Raw genomic sequence first — 23,714 nt, forward strand, 5'->3', positions numbered from 1 at the left:
CCCTATGTGGCAGCCCGGGGAACTTCGGAGGAGTACCTGCGGGCCAAAAATTAGCGTATTAAGGTAAAGTTTTTACCATGTGAGGATCTAGGAATGCTTTTTCTCAAAATTATTTTATTTTATTTTATTTTTATTTTTTTTAAGATTTTATTTATTTCTTTGACAGAAGGAGAAAGACAGCCAGTGAGAGAGGGAACACAAGGGGGGGTGGGAGCAGGCTTCCGGCAGAGCAGGGAGCGCAATGCGGGGCTCGATCCCAGGACACTGGGATCACGCCCTGAGCCGAAGGCAGACGCTGAACGACTGAGCCACCCAGGCGCCCCTCAATCTCCTCAAAATTCTAAGATAACTTCAAAATACAGTGAAACAATAATTTGTAGGAATCTCGTAAGCATAATGTTGAGAAAAGAGGCCAGATGCCAGAATACATACTGGCTGGTTCCATTTATATAAAATCAAAACTACCCTTTGGGATGGCTTAGTCCAGTCCTTTTTTTTTTTTTTTCTTCTTATGTTATGTTAACATGTCACCATACAGTACATCCTTAGTTTTTGATGTAGTGTTCCATGAGTCATTGTTTGCGTATAACACCCAGTGCTCCATGCAATATGTGCCCTCCTTACTACCCATCACCGGTCTATCCCAGTCCCCCACCCCCCTCCCCTCTGAAGCCCTCAGTTTGTTTCCCAGAGTCCAAAGTCTCTTGTGGTTCATTCCCCCTTCTGTTTACCCCCCCTTCATTCTTCCCTTCTTTCTCCTACCGATCTCCCTGCTATTTCTTATGTTCCATAAATGAGTGAAACCATATGATAATTGTTTTTCTCTATTTGACTTATTTCACTTAGCATAATCTCCTCCAGTCCATCCATGTTGCTGCAAATGTTGAGTAATCGTTCTTTCTGATTAGTCCGGTCCCTTAAGCGTGGACTCTTGATTTTGGGTGAGGTCGGGAGGTGGAGCCTGGAATGGGGCTCAGTGCTCAGCAGGGAGTCTGCTTGAGATGCTCTCTCTCCCCCTCCCTCTGCCTGTCTCCCCACTTGTGTGCTTGGTCTCTCTCTCTCTAATACATAAATCTTAAAAATACAAAAAACTACCCTTTGCTTTTAGAAGTCAAGAGAGTGACCTGCCTTGGACGATGGGGTGTGAGTGGGAGGGGGCCAGTGTGGAGCTGGTGGAATAGGGCTGGTTGTGTTGTCTTTCTGGATCTGGGTGCTGATGAGGTGGGTGTGGGCCTTTTGAGAAAATTCATTAAACAGAAGACTTGTTCATTTTTCAGGATGTATGTTGTACTTGAATAAAACATTTATAAAGAGAAAGGAGAAAGGACAAAGAAGGAAGTAAAAAACACAATGATTTCAAGTATATGTGGTTAAGAAGGAAAATTTTTCCCACTGACCTTCTCATTTTACCTCCTAAAGTAGTCACACTTAAGAGTTTAGTGTGTGTGCGGGTGATAGCCCTTTAACTTTGAAAGGAGTCCTCTTGCTGAGAAACATTGAGAGCATCTTGGTGAAGCCACCCTCACTGCCCTCAAGCTGCTTCACTCACTCATGCACTGGACAAAGAAACAAAACAGCACCTCCTCCTTTGATAAGAGCCTAGACAGGGCAGCCCCTTGCAGATGTGGTTACGGTGTCCCTAGAGCCCAGCTCAAGACTTGGCACGTGTCTCATTTGCTTCTCGCAATAGCCTTGTGAGTCCTTTTTTACCAATAAGGACATTGAAGATCACACCATTAGTGAGTATGTGACAGAGGCAGGGCTTGAAAATTTAGCTAAAGAGGGTAAGGAGGGATGGGAGGGATAGCCAGACGGACACCGAGGGCAGCCTCCTTAGTCCCTCAGTTGCAGGTGCGGGGGCTGGGAGGCTGGGAGGCTGGAGTACACACCCTGCCCACTCTGTCTGCCCTCTTGTGGTGGGATGCGGCTGGGATCTGGAGACCTCAGCCTTGTGGGTTTCATGATCTTGAGCAAGTAGCTCTCTGTCAGTTGGCTTTTCTGACCTGTAATTAAAAGAGGGGACTTCCCATCTCAGACAGCCCCTCCTGCTCTGATGATCTGAGAGGCTAAGGACCAGGTGCCATGGTTATGACAAACCAAGAGTAAATGCCACGGTCTAGAAGATGAAACCCTGGTTGGCAAAGGAGTTGGGATTGTTTCTCTAGGGAGAAAGGAGCAAGATGCATCACCACCCAGGGGTGTGTCAGAGCTCAGCCAGCCCTGCTTGTCCTGCCTGCCCACTTGACATACATCACATGTGAAAGTCAGTCCTTTCAGAGGTCAGGAGGGTATTGTTACCCCTTCCAGAGACCGGAGGTTGAACCCTAGCAGGATCACCTGATGGTTAAGATGTGGACTCAGAGTTGGAATTCCTACACCACCTCATACTAGCTGTGAGACACTGGGTCACAAGAAGTCACTTACCCTGTCCCCTAGAGCCTCAGATTTTAAGTTATAAAAGGGGATAAGAATAGGACCCACTTGGGCGCCTGGATGGCTCAGTCGGGTTAAGCGTCTGCCTTCGGCTCTGGTCATGATCTCAGGGTCCTGGGATCGAGTCCCACGTTGGGCTCTCTGCTCGGTGGGGAGTCTGCTTCTTCCTGTCACTCTCCCTCTGTGCTTACTCTCTTGGTTTTTCTCAGGTAAATAAATAAAATCTTAAAAAAAAAAAAAGAATAGGACCCACTTCAGAGGCTGTTGTAAGGATTAACTGAAGTGACAATAGTGACAAGCTTCACCTGGAACATTTCATTCTCAATGGCGCAACCAAGGGGGTAAAAAATGGTTGTTGGGGGGGGAAAGAAACTTAGCTCTATGTAAAAGGCACAGATATAGATACAGTACACAAATATATGGTATAACTGCAATATTAAAATGACACACAAAAACATATGCATGGGGAAGGAACCCTCATAATCACGGATAGGAATGTAAAATGGTGCAGCCCATGCGGAAAATATTTTGGTGGTTCCTCAAGAAGTTAAACATAGAGTCACCATAGAATCCAGCAACTGCGTCCTAGGTATATGCCCAAGAAAACTGAAGGCAGGTTTTGAAACAAAAACTTGTAAACAGATGTTTATTATATAGCATTATTCACAATAGCAGAAAGGTAGAAACAACTCATATGTCCATCAGCTGATGAATGGATAGGATATAATGTGATCTAGCCACACAATGGGATGTTGTTCAGCCATTAAAAGGGATGAAGTCCTGATTCATGCTACAACATAGACAAACCTGGAAAACGTTATGCTGAATGAAGGCAGTCAGACCAAAAGGTCACATACGGATTAATTCCCCATTTCTGTGAAATGTCCAAAATGGGCAAGTCCCTAGAAACTGAAAGTAGATTCATGGTTGCCAGGGGCTGGGCAGTTGAGGAGGCAGGGGTGGAGGTGGGGAGTGACTGCTAATGGGGATGGGTTTCTTTTGGGGGGAACGAAAATGTTTCAGAATCAGACAATGGTGATGGCTGAGCAACGTTGTGAATCTACTTTGAAAGACACTGCTGAATTGTACACTTTAAAAGGGCGAATTTTATGGTATGTGAATTATATCTCAGTAAAGCTGTCATTTTTAAATGTTCAGGAAAAAAATGTATAAAAAGACTGGCTGGGGTGGGGGAGGGAGGGACAAGAATGAAATTAAATGGTTGACCTACAGCATGCCCATAAGGAGCGTCAAGATGCACATTTTGGTGGTGGTATTTTTATTATTATTTTTTTTTACAGATCTGTAATCTGTTAATTGAAGCCCTTGGGGCCAGATGTTTCTACATTCAGAACGTTTTGGATTTTAAGAAAGGCAATATGGCGCATGTACATGTTAACCGTCCAGCAAAGTTCAGGGCAGCACCCAGTAAACCAACATTAAAATTTCTTTTTTTTTTTTTTAAGATTTTATTTATTTATTTATTTGACAAAGAGACAGCCAGCGAGAGAGGGAACACAAGCAGGGGAAGTGGGAGAGGAAGAAGCAGGCTCCCAGTGGAGGAGCCTGATGTGGGGCTCCATCCCAGGACCCTGGGATCATGCCCTGAGCTGAAGGCAGATGCTTAATGACTGAGCCACCCAGGCACCCCCAACATTAAAATTTCTGCAGGGGGTGCACTTTTGGGTGGCTCAGTTGGTTGAGCATCCAGCTCTTGGTTTTGGCTCAGGTTGTGATCTCAGGGTCATGGGATCAAGCCCCCGCGTGGGGCTCCCCACTCAGTGGGGAGTCTGCTTCTCTCTCTCCCTCTCTCTCTCTCTCTCTCCTCCTTTCCCTCTCCCTCCACCCCTCCCCCCGCTTAAGCTCGCTCTCTAAAATAAATGCATAAATGTTTTTTAAAAATTTCTGCAGGGAGGGGCGCCTGGGTGGCACAGAGGTTGGGCGTCTGCCTTCGGCTCAGGGTGTGATCCCGGCATTATGGGATCGAGCCCCACATCGGGCTCCTCCGCTATGAGCCTGCTTCTTCCTCTCCCACTCCCCCTGCTTGTGTTCCCTCTCTCGCTGGCTGTCTCTATCTCTGTCGAATAAATAAATAAAATCTTTCAAAAAAAAATTTTCTGCAGGGAAACAGATATGCTTTCACACTGAATGAGCCAAAGAAGGGCTCTAAGTCTTCACTGTCCAATACAGCAGCCACATGTGATTTTTGGGCTCTTGAAATAAGGCTAGCCTGTTTTGAAATGTGCCTCAAGTGTGAAATGCCAGATTTCAAGGACTTCCTTTGAGAAAACTGATGTTAAAAAAGAAGTTACAAAGTTAATCATTTCATATTGATTACAAGTTGAAATGATGTTTTGGATCCATTGGTTCAAATAAAATAGATCATTAAAATTCATTTCGCCTGGGGCACCTGTCTGGCTCAGTTGGTGAAGCATCTGACTCTGGACTTCAGCTCAGGTCTTGACCTCAGAGTTGTGAGTTTGGGCGCCCTGTTGGGCTCCACGCTGGGTGTGGAGCCTACTTTAAAAAAAAAAATTAATTTCACTTGCTTTTCTTTACTTTTTAAAATGTGGCTACTAGAAAATTTTTAATTGGCCATGTGGCTTGTCTTTGCAGCTCATATTCTATTTCTACTGGGCAGGCGCTGCCCTCAGGAATCGTCTGTCAGTTCTGGTAGATGTGCCTTCAAACAAGCTTATTCCAAACTTAATTAAAAAAAAAACAACAATGGGGCGCCTGGGTGGCACAGCGGTTAAGCGTCTGCCTTTGGCTCAGGGCATGATCCCGGCGTTCTGGGATCGAGCCCCACATCAGGCTCTTCCACTATGGGCCTGCTTCTTCCTCTCCCACTCCCCCTGCTTGTGTTCCCTCTCTCGCTGGCTGTCTGTATCTCTGTCGAATAAATAAATAAAATCTTTAAAAAAAAAACAAACAAGAAAGCAAAACCCTTTACATTTCCGTGCTTTTAGATTTCTGGAGTATAATTGCAATTAGTAGATCCAAGATGTAGCCCGTTGGCCTGGAGAATCAGGAATGAGAAGGAAAGAGTGGGAGGTTGCAGCCAGCTGGCTCCACTCCAGGGCTGGCCTGACCACTGCCCCTCCCCTCCCCCCCCCCCCCCCCCGCAGGCGGACCCCTCCAGCTGCCCTTCCCATGGCCCTCTGCCCAGGCCACCCCAGGCTGCTGGGTCAGCCCTGCCCACCAATTGTCTCCAGCTCTGCAGGGGAGGGGCAAGGAGGAAGGGACAGGAGGAGGGTATGTGGGGGCGGGCTGCCCGGGGCTGAAACACTCGACCAGCCTCAAGCAGAGGCCCAGCCATGTCCAGCCCAGGGCTCCTGCTCCTGCTCTTGCTGCTGGCAACACCACCACCTCTGCAGCCTTCCTCTCTGGCACCACCGGACACCCCAGAGGGCAAGGCCACCATCATGGGCCTCATCCTCTCGGCGCTGGAGAGAGCCACCTCCTTCCTGAAGAAGAGGCTGCCTGAAATCAACTTGGACGGCGTGGTGGGGTTCCGGGTGCTGGAAGGTGGGTGCACTCTCAATCCACTGGACTGGCCACCGTAAAACCAGTTCTTAGCCAGTCCCCTCCCTGCTCTACTGGAAAGCTTGCTCCTTTTGGGTGTCTTGGGGCCCTGCTATACTCAATTATTTTAGAAGCAAAAAGGATTCAGAAACCACATGGGAGGGGCGCCTGGGTGGCTCAGTCGTTAAGCATCTGCCTTCGGCTCAGGGCGTGATCCCGGCGTTCTGGGATCAAGCCCCACATCAGGCTCCTCCGCTGGGAGCCTGCTTCTTCCTCTCCCACTCCCCCTGCTTGTGTTCCCTCTCTCTCTCTGGCTGTCTCTCTCTCTGTCAAATAAATAAATAAAATCTTTAAAAAAAAAAAAAAGAAAGAAAGAAAAAGAAAAAAAAAGAAAAGAAAAGAAAAGAAAAGAAAAGAAAAGAAAAGAAAAGAAAAGAAACCACATAGGAAAAGATTTGGAAATTATTATTTTCCTGGGAGGAAATGATTCATTTGACACTGCCAGTCCCGATGTGTCATGAACAAGATGGGCAGAGGGAGTGTGCCCTTTCAAGGGGCATTGATGGGAGGGTGGCTATGGACAAAACCAGGAACCCTCAAGATCAGGCTCCAACTCCACTCCCCCCACTTCCAGCCAAAGCCACCTGATGGCTCCAAGAAAAGAGCCAAGTGTTTGTTCAGCTTTCAGGGATATAAGATCCTCTAGAAGGAGCTGGCAATAGGCCAAGGCAAACACGGAACCACCCAATGCACACTTTAGGTTGCAAGGAGCCCCTCACCGAAGGCCACCTTGACCATAGTGACAAAGGGCTGACTTGGTATCAGCCTGGGGCTCTGGCTGGCCCCCCCTTTCACATCACCCACTCTGGGTGGCCAGTGCAGCTTGCCACCCACTGCCTACCTAGACTCCAGGTCCTAGCAAGGGGAGGGGCTCTGGGATAGGTCTGCTTCCGTGGCTGGCCTCCCGGTGTCCTCCCCACACTCCTGAGCCCCCAGGCGGCATCCTGGAGACCCCCAAGATCCAAGATCCAAGATCCACTCAGGCTAGGACCCGGGTCTCCATTTAACCCCAGCCCTCTCCTATAATGTCTCTAGAAATGAGTAATAGTAGTAAACACAGGCCATTAGGCACAGGTCACTTTCAGAGGCCCATGAAAATGTTTTGATTGTTTTGATGTTTTGATTTCTCTCTTTTTAAAATTTTATTTTTATTTATTTGAGAGAGAGAGAGAGACCACGAGCAAGGGGAGAGTGGCAGAGGGAGAGGGAGAAGCAGACTCCCCACTGAGTGGGGAGCCCCATGCGGGGATCAATCCCAAGACCCTGGGATCATGACCTGAGCCAAAGGCAGACATTTAACTAACTGAGCCACCCAGGCTCCCTGTTTTGATTTCTGTTAAAGTCAGAAGGAATAAAAATGAACTTTAAAGTCAAAGAGAATGCTCTAATATATAATATCAACATATCCATCTTTATTTTAAACCAGTCGTAGGACATACTCTTTAATCTATTTTTATAATAAAGGAAGGGGCCCACAATGCCACAGCATGTGGCCTGGCAACTGTGCCTTTTGATGTTACCTGGGTACCGGCTGCGTGTAATCCCTGAACAGCCCAGAGGGGGAAGTGCTCTGTTTTGCTCTCTTTGCAGGTGGGGCTCTGAGGCACAGAGAGGTTCAGTAACCTCCCTCGGCCTCACAGCTGACAGGCAGGGGTCTAGTATTGAAATCCACCTGCTCTAACAGCCCTTGAGGGCAGGGTGGGCATTGCATTGACTTTCCTGACCACCCTAGATGTCAGCCACAGCACTGGGCTCCATCCATGCAGCAGCTGAATAAACAAGGCCTGGAACAAGGCAACAGGCTTTTGTCAGCAGCCATCCCACGGACCTGTTGTTTCCTTATGGAGAGAAAAAGGAAAGGCAGGTGGTTCCCTTGGCTGTGTGCTTTCTGGGGTCTGTGAGATAATAAAAGATAAGGTTCGCTAAGTACCTGCTAAGCACTGGCACAATGTAAACGCTCACGTGGGGTATTTCGCCGACTTCCCCCACAATCCTTGAAGTAAGTTCATTATGATGATCCCCTTTTTACCAATGGAGGGACAGGCTTTAGAGAATGTCCGAGGTCACACAGCAAGCGAGGCGGTGGGCTTAGAACCCTGCTCTGTCTGACTCAGCGCCCGTTGCCTGAATCACTACAGGGTCAAGGTGGCTGGGAAGGAGGGAAGCGGTGGCCCAAGCCGACACCACACAACAGCCTTAGACCAGGGCCACCCCCTCCTTTCCTCTCCACAGCTCTGCCCTATCCCTTGGCAATAACCTACTGAGGCATAACAACTTATCCCTGAATTTAGCTGCATAAAACAACAAAATAGTTACCATCTCACAGTTTCTGTTTGTCAGGGGGAACAAGTGGGCTGGGTGGTTCTGGCTCAGGGTCTCACATGGGGTTGGAGTCAAGATGTCGGCCAGGGCTGTGATCATCTGAAGGCTTGACTGGGGCCAGGGGAGCCCGTTCATTCCCAGACCTGGCAAGTTAGTGCTGGCAAATGCGTAGAGGCCTCAGCTACTTACCATGTGACCTCGCCATACGGCTACTTGTGTGCCCTTGCAACATGGCAGCCAGCTTCCCCCAAAGCAAGTGACCTCAGAGAGAGCAAGGTAGAAGTCTCAACGTCTTTTACAACCAAGCTTTGGAGGTCACACACCATCATTTCCCCAATTTCTTATTGGTTTCGAGGGTCAGCCCCATACAATGCAGGAGGGGCTTGAAAGGGTGTGAAAACCGGCTGGCTGCCACAGCACTCGCTGTGAGGGTCCTATCTTTATTCTCAACCTCCTGGGACAGAGAGAAGAGGTTCTCATTCTGGGGCGTACGGTCGCAACAAGATACCCACTGATCTCCCAGATCCTTTCTGCGTGGGGTAGACAAGTGGACATTGACCCTAAGAGACAAAGGGTCCCTCCAGCTGCCTCTGCCAGCCAGGAGGGTGATCCAGAAGGTGGCAGCAGCAGCCACACAGGCAGGGAGAAATAGCACCATGAGGCCAGCTTGGGTGCACCTCACTGCTGACTTGGCTACCCCTTCTGGGTGCCAGCACAGTACTCTCCATCTGCTGTGAAGCCAGGCAGTCTGGAACAAGGCTTCAGAAGCAGACAGCCTAGGTTCAAGTGCAGAGAGAGAGCGAAGCCTGAAGAAGACCACTACAGAGCCCATCACCCCAACAAGACTTGCTTAGCACCCTCTTAAACCTCATCTGCCCTCCCCATCAAAGTTCTACCTGAAGCAAAAAACAACTCTCACCCTCTCAGCCCTGTGCTGAGGCTTTCTTTCACATCTGCTCTCTCGACCACCTCTTATCTCCCCACCATCACCATTTTCTCCCAACCCTGCAGAGCCACTGCTAGTCCAAAATGCACCTGTGTGAAAATTAGAAAAAGATGTCTTCTTCCTCAAGTCGCTTGCCTGCCATCTGCTGGAAAATTGTCTTAATACATATAGAAACCCATGATAGGGGGCACCTGCATGGCTCAGTCAGTTGAGCGTCTGCTTTCGGCTCAGGTCATGATCCCAGGGTCAAGGGATCGAGTCCCACATCAGGCTCCTTGCTCAGCGGGGAGCCTGCTTCTCTTTCACCCTCTGCCCTTCCCTCTGCTCGTGCTCTCTCTCTCTGTCTCAAATAAATAAATAAAATCTTTAAAAAAATGAATGAAATTTTAAAAAAAAGAAAGAAAAAAAAAGAAACCCATGATAGGAATAGATGCTGCCCTTGTGCAGTGTACAACCTGCTCAACTGTACATAGCAGCTCTCCACCCAGCATCTGAATCCCTTCCTCATTCCTGTAGAGCAAACCTTAGATCTCCCTGATTAATACTTATAGCTAAACTTTATTAAGTGCTTACTTTGCACTGTGGACAATGCTAAGTCCTCTCTATGCATTAGTTCATTTAATCCTTACAGCCCCCAACTCCAAGAAATAAGGACCATCATTACCCCCATTTTATAGATGAAGAAAGTAAAATGGAAAGAAATTAAACATCTTTCTCTGGTCACCCACAAGAAAGTATTAGAGTCAGGATCTGAACTCAGGCCCACTTCCAGAAATCAAACTCTAAGCTGCCAACTTCCAGCAAACTGACCCCCTGTCACCAAGCTGAGCCCCACAAGGCCTAATTTCCAATAAGCTCAGCCAATTCTTTCCTCTCAGGAACTGGAGGAGGCAGAGAGGCTCAATAAACATTCTAAGTTAGGATAATTTTTCCTGTCCAAATGGTTTGTCAAGAGATGGAATGAATGAAGTCTTTTCCTTTGCAGTGCAGCTAAAAGGTGTTCAGGAAAAGTGGGCCCGGGACCCCCAGCTGCAACGGCTGAGCCTGCGCGTGGGGAAGCTGGCAGAAAAGCTGGCACCTCTCCTTCACAGATCCATCTTCTATCTCAGGCTGAGTGACCCCAAGTACTTAAGAGGTAACAGCAGGGTGTAGAATCCCATTTCTTCAGGAACATAGCATCTGGGGGCACTCCTCCTGGGGTGTGGGAGGTTCTGGGACAATCTGTAAACAACTGAGTCCTGTGGGCCAAGCACACCACAGGCTGACTCTGGGGAATGTTTGGTCATCCTTGACCAGGTTGAGATGACCTCTCCCACCCACACAGGGAGTGGTGGAGTGGAGGGGGCAGTGGTCTGGGAGTAGGGAACATGCCTCCCCTTGTTCGGCTTACCCCAGGCTTGAGAGCCTTCATCCTAGACCAGAGGGGAGGGTCTGGTCTATCCCAGAGAGTGGGATATCTCAAAAGTAATTCAGCCCTTTGTGCACCAAATATTAGCATCCTGCCAATATCTCTCTGACCCACCCTGTAAGCCTGGTGTGAATCATTCCTGGAGGTGGTAGAGGGAGACGACTTATAAAACCATCCCCTCATGCCTGTCCAGCCTCCTAGACTCCCAGCTCCCAGTCAGGTGTGTGGGAGTGAATGGGGAGATGGTTAGCCAGTACACCCTTCCTTCTCAGACAACAGCCTGGCTGCGCCTAACTGCACCCCAACCCTCCCTACCTCTGATCTCCAGGTCCCCTATCTTCTCCCAGGCCTGGCCCTTAAGACCATCCCAACCTGTGTCACCCTAAAAAAGTCCCTTAGTATCTGGTTTTGGGTTTGTTTCTTTGTTTTAAGATTTTATGTATGTATGTATGTATGTATGTATGTATGTATTTATTTATTTATTTATTTGAGAGAGGCAGAGAGCACAGCTCTGGGAAGGGGCAAAGGGAGAGGAGAAGCAGACTCCCCACCAAGCAGGGAGCCCGATAACGGGTTCCGTCCCAGAACCCTAAGATCATGACCCGAGCTGAAGGCAGACGTTTCACCAACTGAGACACCCAGGTACCCTGCTTGGCATCTGTTTTGTAAGAGCTCCACTTTCTAACCAAACCGAAGGAGTCAGCTAACCCTTTTTGTATATCTCATGCTTTCATGGGTTGCAGTGAATTTGGTCAAAGCCTGTCCCAACACTATTTCTATTGATTTTTTTTTTAAGATTTTATTTATTTATTTGAGAGAGAGAGAGAAAGAGCGAGAGAGAGCATGAGCGGAGACAGGGAAAAGCAGACTCCCTGCTGGGCAGGGAGCCCAATGGGAGGCTGGATTCCAGGACCATGACTTGAGCCAAGGCAGACACCCAACCAACTGAGCCACCCAGGCACCCCAATTCCTATTGATTTAAAACAAATTCTTGGGGCGTCTGGGTGGCTCAGTCGTTAAGCGTCTGCCTTTGGCTCAGGTCATGATCCCAGCACCCTGGGATCAAGCCCCGCATCAGGCTCCCTCCTCTCTGGGAGCCTGCTTCTCCCTCTCCCACTCCCCCTGTTTGTGTTCCCTCTCTAGCTGGCTGTCTCTCTCTCTCTGTCAAATAAATAAAAAAATCTTTAAAAAAAAAAATGAAAAAATAAAACGAACTCTTTTTAGAAGAGGAACTTCCTCTTCTATGTGTTTCAAACATAATGTGCAACCCTCAGGCAAACCTCAGAGCCCTGAGCAGGCTTGTGTATGGTCAGGGCTACCCGGGGAAGGGACACCCAGTTCCTGGGCTTGGGCTGCAGGAGCCTGGGTGCAGTTAGGCAAGGCATGGCCCACTGCTCCTGGATGTTTTCCCCTCACCCCACCTCTCTGCCAGAATTCCAGCCGACCATCCAGCCTGGGTTCTGGAAGCTTCCACATGCCTGGACCAGCACAGATGCCTCCATGGTCTACCCCACGTTTGAGCCACAGGACTCCTTCTCAGAGGAACGCAGTGACTCGTGTCTTGTGCAGCTGCTGGGAACAGGGTGGGCCCCCTGCACTTGCCCCCCTTCCCAAAAACCCAAAACCACTTGTTTTCTGTTGTCCTCGTGTCCCACTCACTCTCCAAATCTCCAAGGATCTGTGTGAAACCAGGGACAGCCACCCCCCTCCCAGGCACCCTGACACCAAACTCTCCCACCTCCATTGCACCTAAGCTGCCCCCACCTCCATTGGAGACTTCCAGCTGGATCCAGACATCCACCCCACTTCCTGCAATCCCCCACCCCACCCCATTGGTCTCTCACATCAGAGGGATCCTTTCAAAAACCATATCTGAGCATTCCACCCTCAGTGTGAAGCTTCCTGTTGTTCTCAGAACAAAGCCCCAGCTCCTGCTGTCCTTCCAGGTCTCCAGGCCCCTCTAGTCCAGCCCCTGGGGCTCTTGTCAGACTCTCAAAAGGACCTACTCTGTCCCACTTCTAAACCTTTGCCTGTGCCCGGCAGGCAGTTGTGGGCCTCCTCCCAGGCTGCCCCACCCCACCCCTTGCTGAAGTAACTCTGCTTACACTTCAGGGCCACCTCCAGCATCCTTCCTCCAGAACCTTCCCTGACCCCACTGCACAAGGCTGACCTCCCATCGTAGCCTGACTCTCCTAGCACCACTGGTAGCCATAGGTACAATTTACATTTGTCTAGGGTTCTGCCATGCTCACTGGGCTGTAGGTCTCTGCAAGCAGGAGTAGAGCCTAGTTAAGCTCACCATTTCATCTTCCTGTGCAGTGGGCTTGCAGCAAGCCCTGAATCAGCTCTAGGTTCAGAGAACTGCTGTGTAGGGCAGTGCTGGAAAAGACTGTACTTGGGGTTCCCACGGAGCAATAGCATGTCACAGCCCCCTGGAGCTTGCCCACCCAGGATAACTCCAGGGTCACCTCCCCTGTGCTGGGGTATTATTTAGCAAATCAAGACATAGTACACCTGTGTTCTATCCAGCACAGCTGGGTGCCTGGAACTTACTGGAGTTCTAATAACTAGTGGGGGAACGGGGACCAGGGAAGGCTCCATGTCCTCAGGCTTCCTTTATCGCACCCTTCTCTCGGGCCCAAACACCTTCTTCCCCAGGACAGACAACAGTCAGCCCTGCAGGCTCTCGGACTCCTGCAGGACCCTCATGACCAAGCCTGGCTGCTCCGGCTACTGCCTGTCCCACCAGCTGCTTTTCTTCCTCTCGGCCAGAATGGTAAGTGCCCCACGTGGGCCAGCTACAGACACAGAGGAGAGAGAAAGACACAAAGGGGCTTGTGGCAGTGTGGTTTTTATGCTACACACCAGGAAAATAAGCGGGTTTTTGGGCTTGCGTTTTGGACATCCCGAGGGAGAAGTAAGAGTAGCCTGCCATCTGTCTGCTATCGCATTGAACCAAACTAGGGAGAATTTGGGATTCTAGTTGGACAGAGAGCTTTGTGTCCTGAACTGGATCGGAGGCATCAGGAAAACAAAGAGAAAGAGTAAAAGAGAAGCAGCAGAAAGAACTCAGGCTGGTGGGGGACTGGGTTTCTAGAACTCAGTAAACAATAACAAATAGAAAAGGATTTAGAACATTTGGTCCGTAGCAGCTGCCAGAAAACCAAACCAAGACAAACCAGCCCCACACCCACCTCTGCAGCACCCAATGCTCTTCCAAGCCAAGCGCTCAAACTTCGATAAATAACGATAATAATTTTTGAACACATATATTTCCTCATGGATAAAGATAAGGCTCATTATCTCTGTTGAAAGATGTTCATCCATGTGCAGAAATTCTTAGCTGAGAAGGTACTTAATGTTTTAGTTAGGTTTAAAAAAAATTTTTTTTTATTTATTTGCATGCTGTCACTTTCTAGTGTTTCTATAAATACAATAAAAATCAAATTACAAGGAAAATTATTTTGATTATTAGATTTGACAGGTAGAAAGCTACTCTGACACAGTGTTACAGAAATTGCCACATCCCCTTCTCATCTCCTGTCCTGTCCCTGAGACCAATCCATGGCCCACACTTTTGAGCAGCACTGAAGCTAGCCAGCTGGGTTAGCCTGGAATCTGAATACGACAGCAGCTAATGGCTAAGTCGCTATAGTGTGAGGCCTGTGTCAGGCACTTCCTAGCTATGGTACCACCCATCCAAGTGAGCACCTCTGGTGCGGCTCCCAGACACATCGCCCTTTCCCTGTAGCTGAGACCCTCAAGGCTCAGAAAGGTTAACTTAGCTGGCTAAGGTCACACAGCTCCTGAGTGGGACTTAAACTCAGCTCTTTATGATCCTCCCCAGTGACAGAGCCCCCAGCAGTCCAGGGGTGTAGATGGGGAAGAAATTCTGGGAAAAGGGAAAAGACCTGCCCCAAAGGCAACCACCTGCCAGACCATCTCAGAACTACAAGTCTTTCCCTGTGGCAGCATGCGGGTCTGTCACCCATCCTCCCGGCTGTTTCTTCCCCTCAGAAGGGATGCACAGGCGGACTGTTCCGCCAGAGCCAACACTACATGAACCTCTTTTGTGCCAACATGATGGACCTGAACCAGAGAGCTGAGGCCATCGGATACGCTTACCCCACCCGGGACATCTTCATGGAAAACAGTGAGCCCTGGCATTACTCTGTAGGGACAAAGCAGAGGGGTGTGCCTAATGCAGGGTGCGTACACACACACACACACACACAGTAGGGCTGCCAGATTTAGCAAATCAAAATACAGGGCGCCCAAGTAAATTTGAACTTCAGATAAACGGAATATGTTTTTAGTATAAGTATATCCTAAACATCCCCTGGGATATGCTTATGCTTTAAAATTTGCATTTGTGTTTTTTGGAAATTCATATTTAACTGGGCATCCTATATTTTCTCTGCCACGATGTAACTGCTTCCTGCCCCAAAGGCTGACCCAGCGATGGAGCTCTGAACTGACCAACTAGCTGACTGGCAAACAGACTTTGAAGCCTCTGAGATGAGGCAGAAAAGGGGTCTCTGAGTGGCTGCTCCTTGGCTTGAGTGTCTAGATCCCTCTACTGACCCTAACTCTTCAGTGACTCCCATGAGGGCCCTAAATGGGAGGCAGCACCCAGCCTGGGAGCTGCCTTCTTCCAGACACTGCCCTGAGCACCCATCTCCTGGTGCTGCCTCACCCTAGCGGGAGGAGGCAGGTGGCACCGTGCAGCCTTGGGCAGTGGAAGCAGGTGGGCCTGGGCGGCAGGCCTGTAGAAGATCCTCTGTCTTTGCTTCCAGTTATGTTTTGTGGAATCAGTGGCTTCTTGGACTTCTACAAGCTCCAGTGGCTGGAGGCCATTCTCAACTGGCAGAAGCCACAGGAAGGATGCTTCGGGAGGCCAGGTGAGCTGCACTTTCACCCTGGCTGGGAGCAGGAGGCTTGTGGGGGGCTGGGTTTCTAGGCCAAGTGAAGAAAGGTGATACAGTGGTCCTAGTGGCTCAGACAGAGATTTGCCACACGTATATACATGCAAACACACATGTGAACACACACACATGGAAATAGACTTGGACCTTTGGGAGCCAAAACTTTGCAGGATGGGAGACAGTCTTGTTGGAAGGTGTTGGCCCCCTGCACCTGCATGAACAAATCCATTGCTTCAGTGAGTGTTCCCTGAGCACCTGCTCTGTGCCAGAGCACTGTTCTAGGCTCTGGGGAATACTGGGGCCCTGAAGAAAAGAGGCAGAAACCACCTAAATTAACCAATAAGCGAGATAATTGCAAGTTCAGATAAGAGCTGTGGAGGAGACAACAGGCCGAGAAAAGAATATGGAAGAAAGTTCTTTGGGTGGGAAATTCAGGGGAGATGGCTGGAGCGGATGACATAGAAGCAGAGGGGGAGAGGACACAACCCCTGTCCAGCTGTGTGATACTGGGCAGCTGGTCCTCATCGCAGTAAGTCACTTCACCTTACTGAGCCTTGACTTCCTCATCTGTAAATAAATGAGTATAATAATCTCCTCCCTGAGCTATGAGGAGCAGATGTAATACGTGGGAAACCACCTGTCCTGTGCAGGGTACAGACGAGGCTCCCAGTAAATGCTGAAGCTTGGGATGCTCAAGGAGGCAAAGCTTTTGGAGTAAGAGAGTCTATTTTTAAAATAAAGGAGTTGATAAAATGAAGATTCTCAGGCCCCCAGACCTACAGAGATTCAGCAGGTAGAAGGTGGGCCTGTGGAATTTGCATTTTTAAGAAGCTCCTCCTGCTGTTCTGATGTGGGTGTTTGGGGGACCACAACTGGAGAAACATCAGTAGATGATAAATTTAGGCAGTGTGTAGAGAGGATCTGCAGACAGGTGCTCAAGGAACCTTCTGGAAGGACCTCCGGATTCAAGAGAAGACCTGAGTTGCTTCAGGTGTCGTGAGAGGGAGGAGGTTTGGTGAGTAATGTGTGAAAATCCATCTCGAGAAGGTCACCTTTCAACTCTCCTCCCAGCTGCTGAAGATGAAGAATTATCGAAAGCCATTCAACGCCAACAGCATGTTTTGAGAAGAGTGAAGAGGCGAGAAAAACAATTTACAGGTAATGAAAATACCCGGGGGCCTTCTGGGCGTGAAACCAAGACACCCCAGAAAGGCTGCACACAGACTGACCTCAGTGGAAATGTGCCTTGCCATCCCTTTCAGGGCTGGGTCTAGGAGGTGGAGGGCAGGGTAGGAAGTGGGAGTCCAGAGATCTTGTCTCCAGCGAAAGGAACATAAAAGAAGTTTCAGCGTGTTACTGAAAATCACAGAGATCACCCCTTCTCCATCAAAGTCAAGTCAGGCAAACAGAACCAGCACTAGGAACTTGAGGCAGAGGGAATTTAATGTAGGGAACTCTTCTCAGGGGTGTTGCAAGAGACGAACCCAGAAAAGTGAGACAACCCAGAGATTAACCACTGCAGGAAGCCACTCCCCTCCCTGGAGGCAGAACTGGAGGGACTGTGGAGCAAGGTGGGGTTAGCAGAGCCTGCAGGGGCTGGACATGGAGGAAGCAAAAATGGGGAGAAATACCCTGTCTTCTGCCGTCCTTTGGCCTGTGTCTGCTGTTGTTCAAACCTAATCAGGTGATGGGCAAGGCATCCTGGGAAATGTAGTTTGGAAGGGTGAGTGCACTGTGGTTTGGAGCAAAAAAGAGCAGGAGGGAATCTTCAAGCCAACAGGCAAGTGGCCAGTGCAATCCCCATGGCCACATGTCCAGATGTCCCCAGCTTACACCTGTTGTCCTGGAGCCATTATGAATAATGCCCGCTTTCACTCCCAAAGTGTCCTGGTTGAGATGATAAATTATGGGGTCAGTTCACCAGTGCAGAGAAACTGAGAATCAGATATAGTTATATTGAGAAGGGAAGAAAGGCAAGATTTAATATGGGAGGGATAGAGGGAGTAAGAAGGAAGAGAAGACCTGATTCGTTTTTTTTATTAGTACAAAATAAATAACTGCAAAACAGAAGCCGGAAAGCTCCAGAGTAGGTGCCCAGCATATGTTGGTGAATGATCCCAGTAACTAAGCGTCTGCCAGTGAGCCCCACTGTAGCCTCATCATCTGCCTGCAGGTAGACAAGAGAAGGGAGTGGAAGCACAAATCCAAAGGCTAGGCTGGGGAGGGGAGAGAAGTTCTCAGGAGACTTCCAGAGGCCCTGGGTAGACCTGCCTGACATGGGGGGCTGTGGCTACCCATGGCCAGCCGGTCGGGGGTCTGCTGTGCACACACTGGAGAGCTGGCTGCTCCCTAGAGGTAGACAGCTGGACCCTAGGACAGACCAGAGGGCTGGAGACGGAGCTGCAAAAAGACCCAAGGTCCTTCCTGGGCCTCTGCAGATTGATGACAGTCTAGGAAACTGCCCAGGAGGGAGTGGTGCTTTGTTTCCTTCTGGCGCGCACCCCCTGCACACCTGTGGAGCAGGGGGCAGCCAGCATGGAGATTTAGAGCACAGGATTTGAAATCATGCTGTCAGAGTTCGACTCTGCTTCTGCTTCTTCCTCACTGCGGGGGGGTCACTCAACCTCTCTGAGCCTCAGTTTCTTTATCTGTAAGATAGGGACCTAACAGTGCCTCCTTCATAGAGATGTTGGGGATTAGTATCAGATCACTGTGCAAAGCACTCCCCACGGTATTTGGCACAGGATAGCGTGAGCTGCTAGGGTTGCTAATTGGGCTCCTTAAAACCTGCATTCTCCCTCCCTCTAAAGGCCCTAGCTGGGGTCCTTCCCTCCTCCAAGACTGTGAGGGGAGAGGAAAGTCCTGGCTCCCTCCTACCTGCTCAGAAACAGAAGGTAGGTGGCCCAGTTTGAGTTTAGGGAACTAAGTAACATCCAAGCGGTTCCTGTCAGGCAGGTGCCCAGGGTCACCTGGGATAGGGCAAAACTAATGCAGCAATGAGGGAAGCTATCAAGGTCAAGAAATGAGCCGTGGAGTCCCCAGGGCTGGGGAGCTCAGCTCTGCTACCTGAGCCTCAGTTTCCCTATCTGCAAAAACGGGCAATAGGCTGTTGTTCTAGAAGGTCTCACACAGGGCCTGAGAGCAAGGGGAGGTGGAAAGGAGCTGGACAAGGGTATGGCCTCAGGTCAGATCCCAGGGGAAGGGAGCTCTGGAGTGGAAATCGCACCTGAGTCACCCTCCTGAGATGGGAGGCTGGGCATTTGTGTCCTGTATTAGTAAGTCATTGGGATGAAGCATAACCTGTCCGATGAGGAGGCTCCAACTGGCTGAGGTCATTTCTCTGGAGAAGGGAGCCATTCATGGCCAGCACTGCTGGATGGGTGCCTGGCCCAGGATCTGGCTGGCCCGGGAAGTATCTGAAAAGCACTCGCTACGGAACTATGGCCACCACACAGTGTTCACAGGGCGGACTCTCTCTCTGCAGATGGCTGTTCCTCCCACAACACAGCCATGGCTGTGGCAGCCCTCGGGGGCTTCCTCTACGTCCTGGCGGAATACCCCCCCGCAAATGGAGAGCTGTGGCTGTCCACACTGATGCCACCCGCAGTCGCTGAGACACATGTTTCCACACCTGCCACTGGAAGATGAAACAGAAGCCGGACGCCCTTAGTCAGTCCTTCCTCCCTTAAATCCTGGGTGCCCGGGCAATGCCAACAAGGAGGCGGCAGAAGAAAGACTAGCAAAGCAACCCAGCTTCATCCCCTCAGGGAGCAGGGCCAGGGAAGGTGATGTAGGGGTGGATCCAGGCGTGGGATCCAGGCGTGGAAGCAGATGAATAAATTTAGAGTGCAGTTGAGTCGTGTTTCTCAGCCGTGGGGACAACTTCTAGGGCTCTGTTTCAAGTCACGACACAAATTCCAAGGAGACCCATAACTTGAGTCTTAAAGGCAGTTTGTTCAGATGCCCAACTGTTGCACCCTTCCCGGTGGGAGAAATAAGGGTCTCTGAATGTAACAGTTCAAGTCCTGACCGAACTTGAGATATGGTCACAAAAGATCAGCTCGTAAAATGTTTATATCCGTGCGAGGAACTCTACAGTCCCATGTCGCGTCCTTTCATGGCCACATCATTTTACAGAAAGGCAGTGTGGCATCATGGTTAATGGTGTGGCTCTGTGCCTAGGCTCCCTGAGTCCGAATCCCAGCTGTCCTGCTAATTAGCTCTGTGTCCCCGGGCAAGGTCATTTAGCGTCTCTGCGACTCTGTTTCCTCATCAGTACAATTGGGACAATTACAGCACCTGCCTCAGGATTACTTGCAGTGCTGTGACCATCATCTTTGTAGGGTACTGAGAACCATTCCTATAACATAGTAAGTGCCAGGTGAGTGGCACTTATCCCCCCACAGGAGGGATGATGTCACATTACCTGGGGGGTTGTCCTGAAGCAGTGGGCACGGAGAGCTGACTTGTCAACTTTTCTCTTATGCCCAGCTTGTAACAACTTCCTCCCTCGTGTTCTGCTTCAGTGTGAGTATATCTGAACATGTCAATGAGAGTTCTTTTTTTGTTTTTGTTTTTAATTAATTTATGGGTCCAGGCACTGTCTGTGGTGCAGATTTCAGGCTATGGACAGATGCATGTCAAAAGGAGAGTGGGGTAGAAAACTCAGCTAAAAACCCAGTCCTTTGGACTGGAAGCTTCTTTAAGTCCATCATCTTGCTTTGCTTCGAAGTGAAAAATAGATCATCCTTAGGTGACAATTGAGTTGTATTTGACAATCTGAATTCAAGCTCCGAGCTCCTTCTGTGATCAGCTCAATAATCTGGTGGGGGCAGTGGTTCTTCTAAATCTTTCTCTGGGGAGTTAAGTCTCCTCTGTCTGATCCTCTTTGTTGGTGCCCCTGAATGCGTTCCTGAAAGTGCTCTTCAGTTGTCAGGCACACAGAAATGGTCCTGGATCTCGCTGACAAGTTTGACTTGCTTTTGAGTTGCTAGTTTTCTTGAGCAACCAAGGGCCAGAATTTAATACCTACTTGGCACTCCATATGCTTCAAGGATTTCTTCCACACTGCGTCACAAACCGAAGTTTACCAAGACAGGCAGGCAGCCTAGAGAGGGGTGGGTGGCACATAACCGGATTAGGGGGGATTATGCCTCACCCCCTGTCCTTCCTGCATTTGGGATGGATTAGTCACTGGAGCCTGACATTGATACATTTTTAGAAGGTTTAAGTGACCAAACTGGGGGCAGGGTGGAGGGGCAATGCCTCTAGCAGAAATCTGGGTTTATAAGCCACTCTCAGGAAAAGGGAATCCTAATACAAACTGGGACATGGGAAGAAAATTTTGCAAGATGAACCCACCTGAATTGTCACGCCTTTGGGTTACGATTGCTGTAGGGCACTGAGAAGAGGTAAAAACACCAACGGATGAGTCTCTTCACCGCTCCTCCACCCCAGACCTCAGCCTCTCACTGAAGATGAATCCCATGAGCATTTAATATGATGTGGAGGTGGGCCTTCACTTCCTGTGTTCTAAACACCGAGCACTGGCTCCCTACCCTCCTAGAGGAGTTTCTCAATGTGTGGCCTGTGGCTGCTGACATCAGTACCAGCTTGGGGAATCTTGTTACATATGCAGATTCTCAGATGCCTGGGTGGCTCAGTCAGTTAAGCGGCTGCCTTCTGCTCAGGTCACAATCCCAGAGTGCTGCCTTGGGCTCCCTGACCAGCAGGGAGTCCGCTTCTCCCTCTGACCCTCCCCACTCTTGCGCTTTCTCTCTCTCTCTCTCAAATAAATAAATAAATAAATAAATAAATAAATAAATAAATACAATCTTTAAACAAACAAACATGCAGATTCTCTAGCCCTGCCCCTAGAGATTCTCATTTAGCCCTCAGGAGGGGGGGCCTGGGGACATGCCTCCCTGGCAAGCTCCCAAGGGATGCTGATGCTCACCAAGGCTGAGAAGTGTGGGGTCCCCAAGGCCTGGACCTGTATGACATCCAGTGGTAGATAAAGGGAACTTCTACAGTTGACATTGGGCAGTGGCCTTGGTTGTGTACATCCAGGGGTCTAAGTAATGTCCCTCCAGCACGTGCTCCTCTACCCTGCAAGATTCTTTTGGCTGGTCTGGAAATTAAGTTGACATTAGACAGATTATCAGGAGAAAAACGACAACAACAAAAAGGTTTAATAACATGCATACTGACTATCTATGTGAGAGAGACCCAGGAAAACTGAGTAACTCCCTGCAATGGCCTAAGCCTTCTCCCTAAATACCATCTCCAGCTAAAGAGGAGAGAAGATGTTGGGGGTGGGGAGTCAGTTAAGGGAGGTTACTGGGGAAAGCACAGTAAACAAGAGTAGATTTAAGTCCATGCTGTCTCTACTGATAACAGTTTCTAGAGATTTAGAGTCATCCGTCCCCCTCTTTCTGGTAATGAGATAAAAACACACTTACAAAAAGGTAAATTCTGTTTTCAGAGCTTTCCTTGTGTCTGCAATTTCTTAAAAATAACCAGCTTATCAGTATGCCAAAAAGGCATATCTTGGGGTGGCAAAATTTGCTCCCCTATGCCCTCCTCGGTGCTCACACTCACCCCACTGTGATCTTAGGTGTTCCAGCAATGTTCCTGTCAAAAGTGTGTTCCTGATAGGCCCCTCGCTGAAGATAAAAATGTCCACTGTAAAACAGTATTTCCATTAAATGAATCATTGTGTTTTTAAAGTATTTCCCTTTAAGATTTAAAAAAAGTTGTACTCTCAAACTTCAGAACCAGCTGCCTCGGCTGCTAACAGCTGTGTGACCCTAGGTCAGTAGCTTGTCCTCTCTGTGCCTCCATTTCCTTTTCTGTATAAAGGGTAGCACAATAACACCCACCTTCTAGGATTCCTGAGATAAAATGTTGCAGGGTAAGCCCCTCACATAGTGTCTGAGGTTTAAATGAGCTCAGTGGGTGTTAGCTGTTGAGTTTCTCAGAAAACCCAGCATCCACACCACTTCCGCCTCTGAGGTTTTATCAGTCACCTATTATTTATGAGCAAAGGATGTCATTCCCAGGCAAATACCCCATCCATTCCTTCAGTAAATAGCGGTTGCGAACCTACAGTGTGCTAAGCTGTGCTCTGGGTATGCGAGATGCAGCTGAGAACAAACAAGAACCCTGTTCCCATCATTTAAGAAATATCCATGAAGTGCCTGTGTGCCAAGGACTGTGCAATGTGCCAGGGTAAAGTAATGAAAAGCAGACATGGTCTCTGTCCTCAGAGATGACAGTCAAGGTGGGAGAGACATTAAGAAAAGGGGGGGCCACCTGGGTGGCTCGGTCATTTAAGAAACAGCTTTAATCAGAGGGTAGCTGACTGGCTCAGTCAGTGGAGCATGTAACTCTTACCTTGGGGTTGTGAGTTTGAGCCCCATATTGGGTGAAGAGATTACTTAAAAATAAAATAAATTTAAAAAAATAAACAGTTATAATCATGCAGATTGCAATTGTGATGGGCAAGACTGGGTGCACTGCCTAGACATGGTATTCTTTCCCTTAACCCATAATCTGACAGTGATGTCATTTTGGAAGTTGGTGAGGTCCAGAGTCATTGGCCAAGAAAGAATTTTTGAGACATCTTTGGTGCAAAAAGGTGGTTTTATTAAAGGATGGGGACAGGACCCGTGGACAGAAAGCTCTGCTGCACTGGAGCTGTGAGGAATGGCTGATTATATATACTTGGGAGTTGGGGGAGGTAAGGACAGGAGGAGGTATCCAAAAGCACTTTCATATGCTAAAAAGATTACAGGACACTGGAGGCCTGGATATTGTTGAGTTAAGGTTGTTTTTCCTTCCAGTAAGGCGTTAACATGAAGACAGTTGGGGGCTTCCTGGAGAAATGTTAATACTCTGCCTGCCTCAGGTCCCTGTCAATGCGCTGCAGCCATCTCCAGGGTCTACGGTGCCCCCTGCCTGTAAGGCTCTGGCCCCTGAGCTCCCACAGCTACCCCTTCTCCTATCCCTCGTCTCAGCCTAAATGGGCTTAGAGAGGCCTTCCCTGCCACTCCTGTTCTTTCTCCGTCCTGCTTCTTCCCACCACACTTGGGTT

General features: G+C 49.1%; 1 protein-coding gene across 1 annotated transcript; it reads left to right on the top strand.

The window, feature by feature from the left end:
- Nucleotides 1–5,718: 5,718 nt before the first annotated feature.
- On the top strand, nucleotides 5,719–19,475 carry C2H16orf89 (chromosome 2 C16orf89 homolog). Its single transcript, XM_045784646.2, has 8 exons — nucleotides 5,719–5,961; nucleotides 10,272–10,421; nucleotides 12,127–12,277; nucleotides 13,353–13,470; nucleotides 14,712–14,847; nucleotides 15,491–15,595; nucleotides 16,691–16,777; nucleotides 19,104–19,475. The coding sequence occupies exons 1-8, from the start codon at nucleotides 5,751–5,753 to the stop codon at nucleotides 19,265–19,267; spliced, it is 1,122 nt and encodes a 373-aa protein (XP_045640602.1). The 5' UTR covers nucleotides 5,719–5,750; the 3' UTR covers nucleotides 19,268–19,475.
- The last annotated feature ends 4,239 nt before the right edge of the window (nucleotides 19,476–23,714 follow it).

Source organism: Ursus americanus, chromosome 2 (assembly GCF_024610735.1).
Source record: "Ursus americanus isolate L20-20 chromosome 2, mUrsAme1.1.p, whole genome shotgun sequence".
NCBI classification, from domain to species: Eukaryota; Metazoa; Chordata; class Mammalia; order Carnivora; family Ursidae; genus Ursus; species Ursus americanus.

Bases quoted from the DNA above. Each gene is read 5' to 3' on its own strand.
- C2H16orf89 (XM_045784646.2), top strand. From the start codon at position 5,751: ATGTCCAGCCCAGGGCTCCTGCTCCTGCTCTTGCTGCTGGCAACACCA. The intron at 15,596-16,690 runs GTGAGCTGCACT...CTCTCCTCCCAG, and splicing joins AGGATGCTTCGGGAGGCCAG to CTGCTGAAGATGAAGAATTA. The intron at 16,778-19,103 runs GTAATGAAAATA...CTCTCTCTGCAG, and splicing joins GCGAGAAAAACAATTTACAG to ATGGCTGTTCCTCCCACAAC.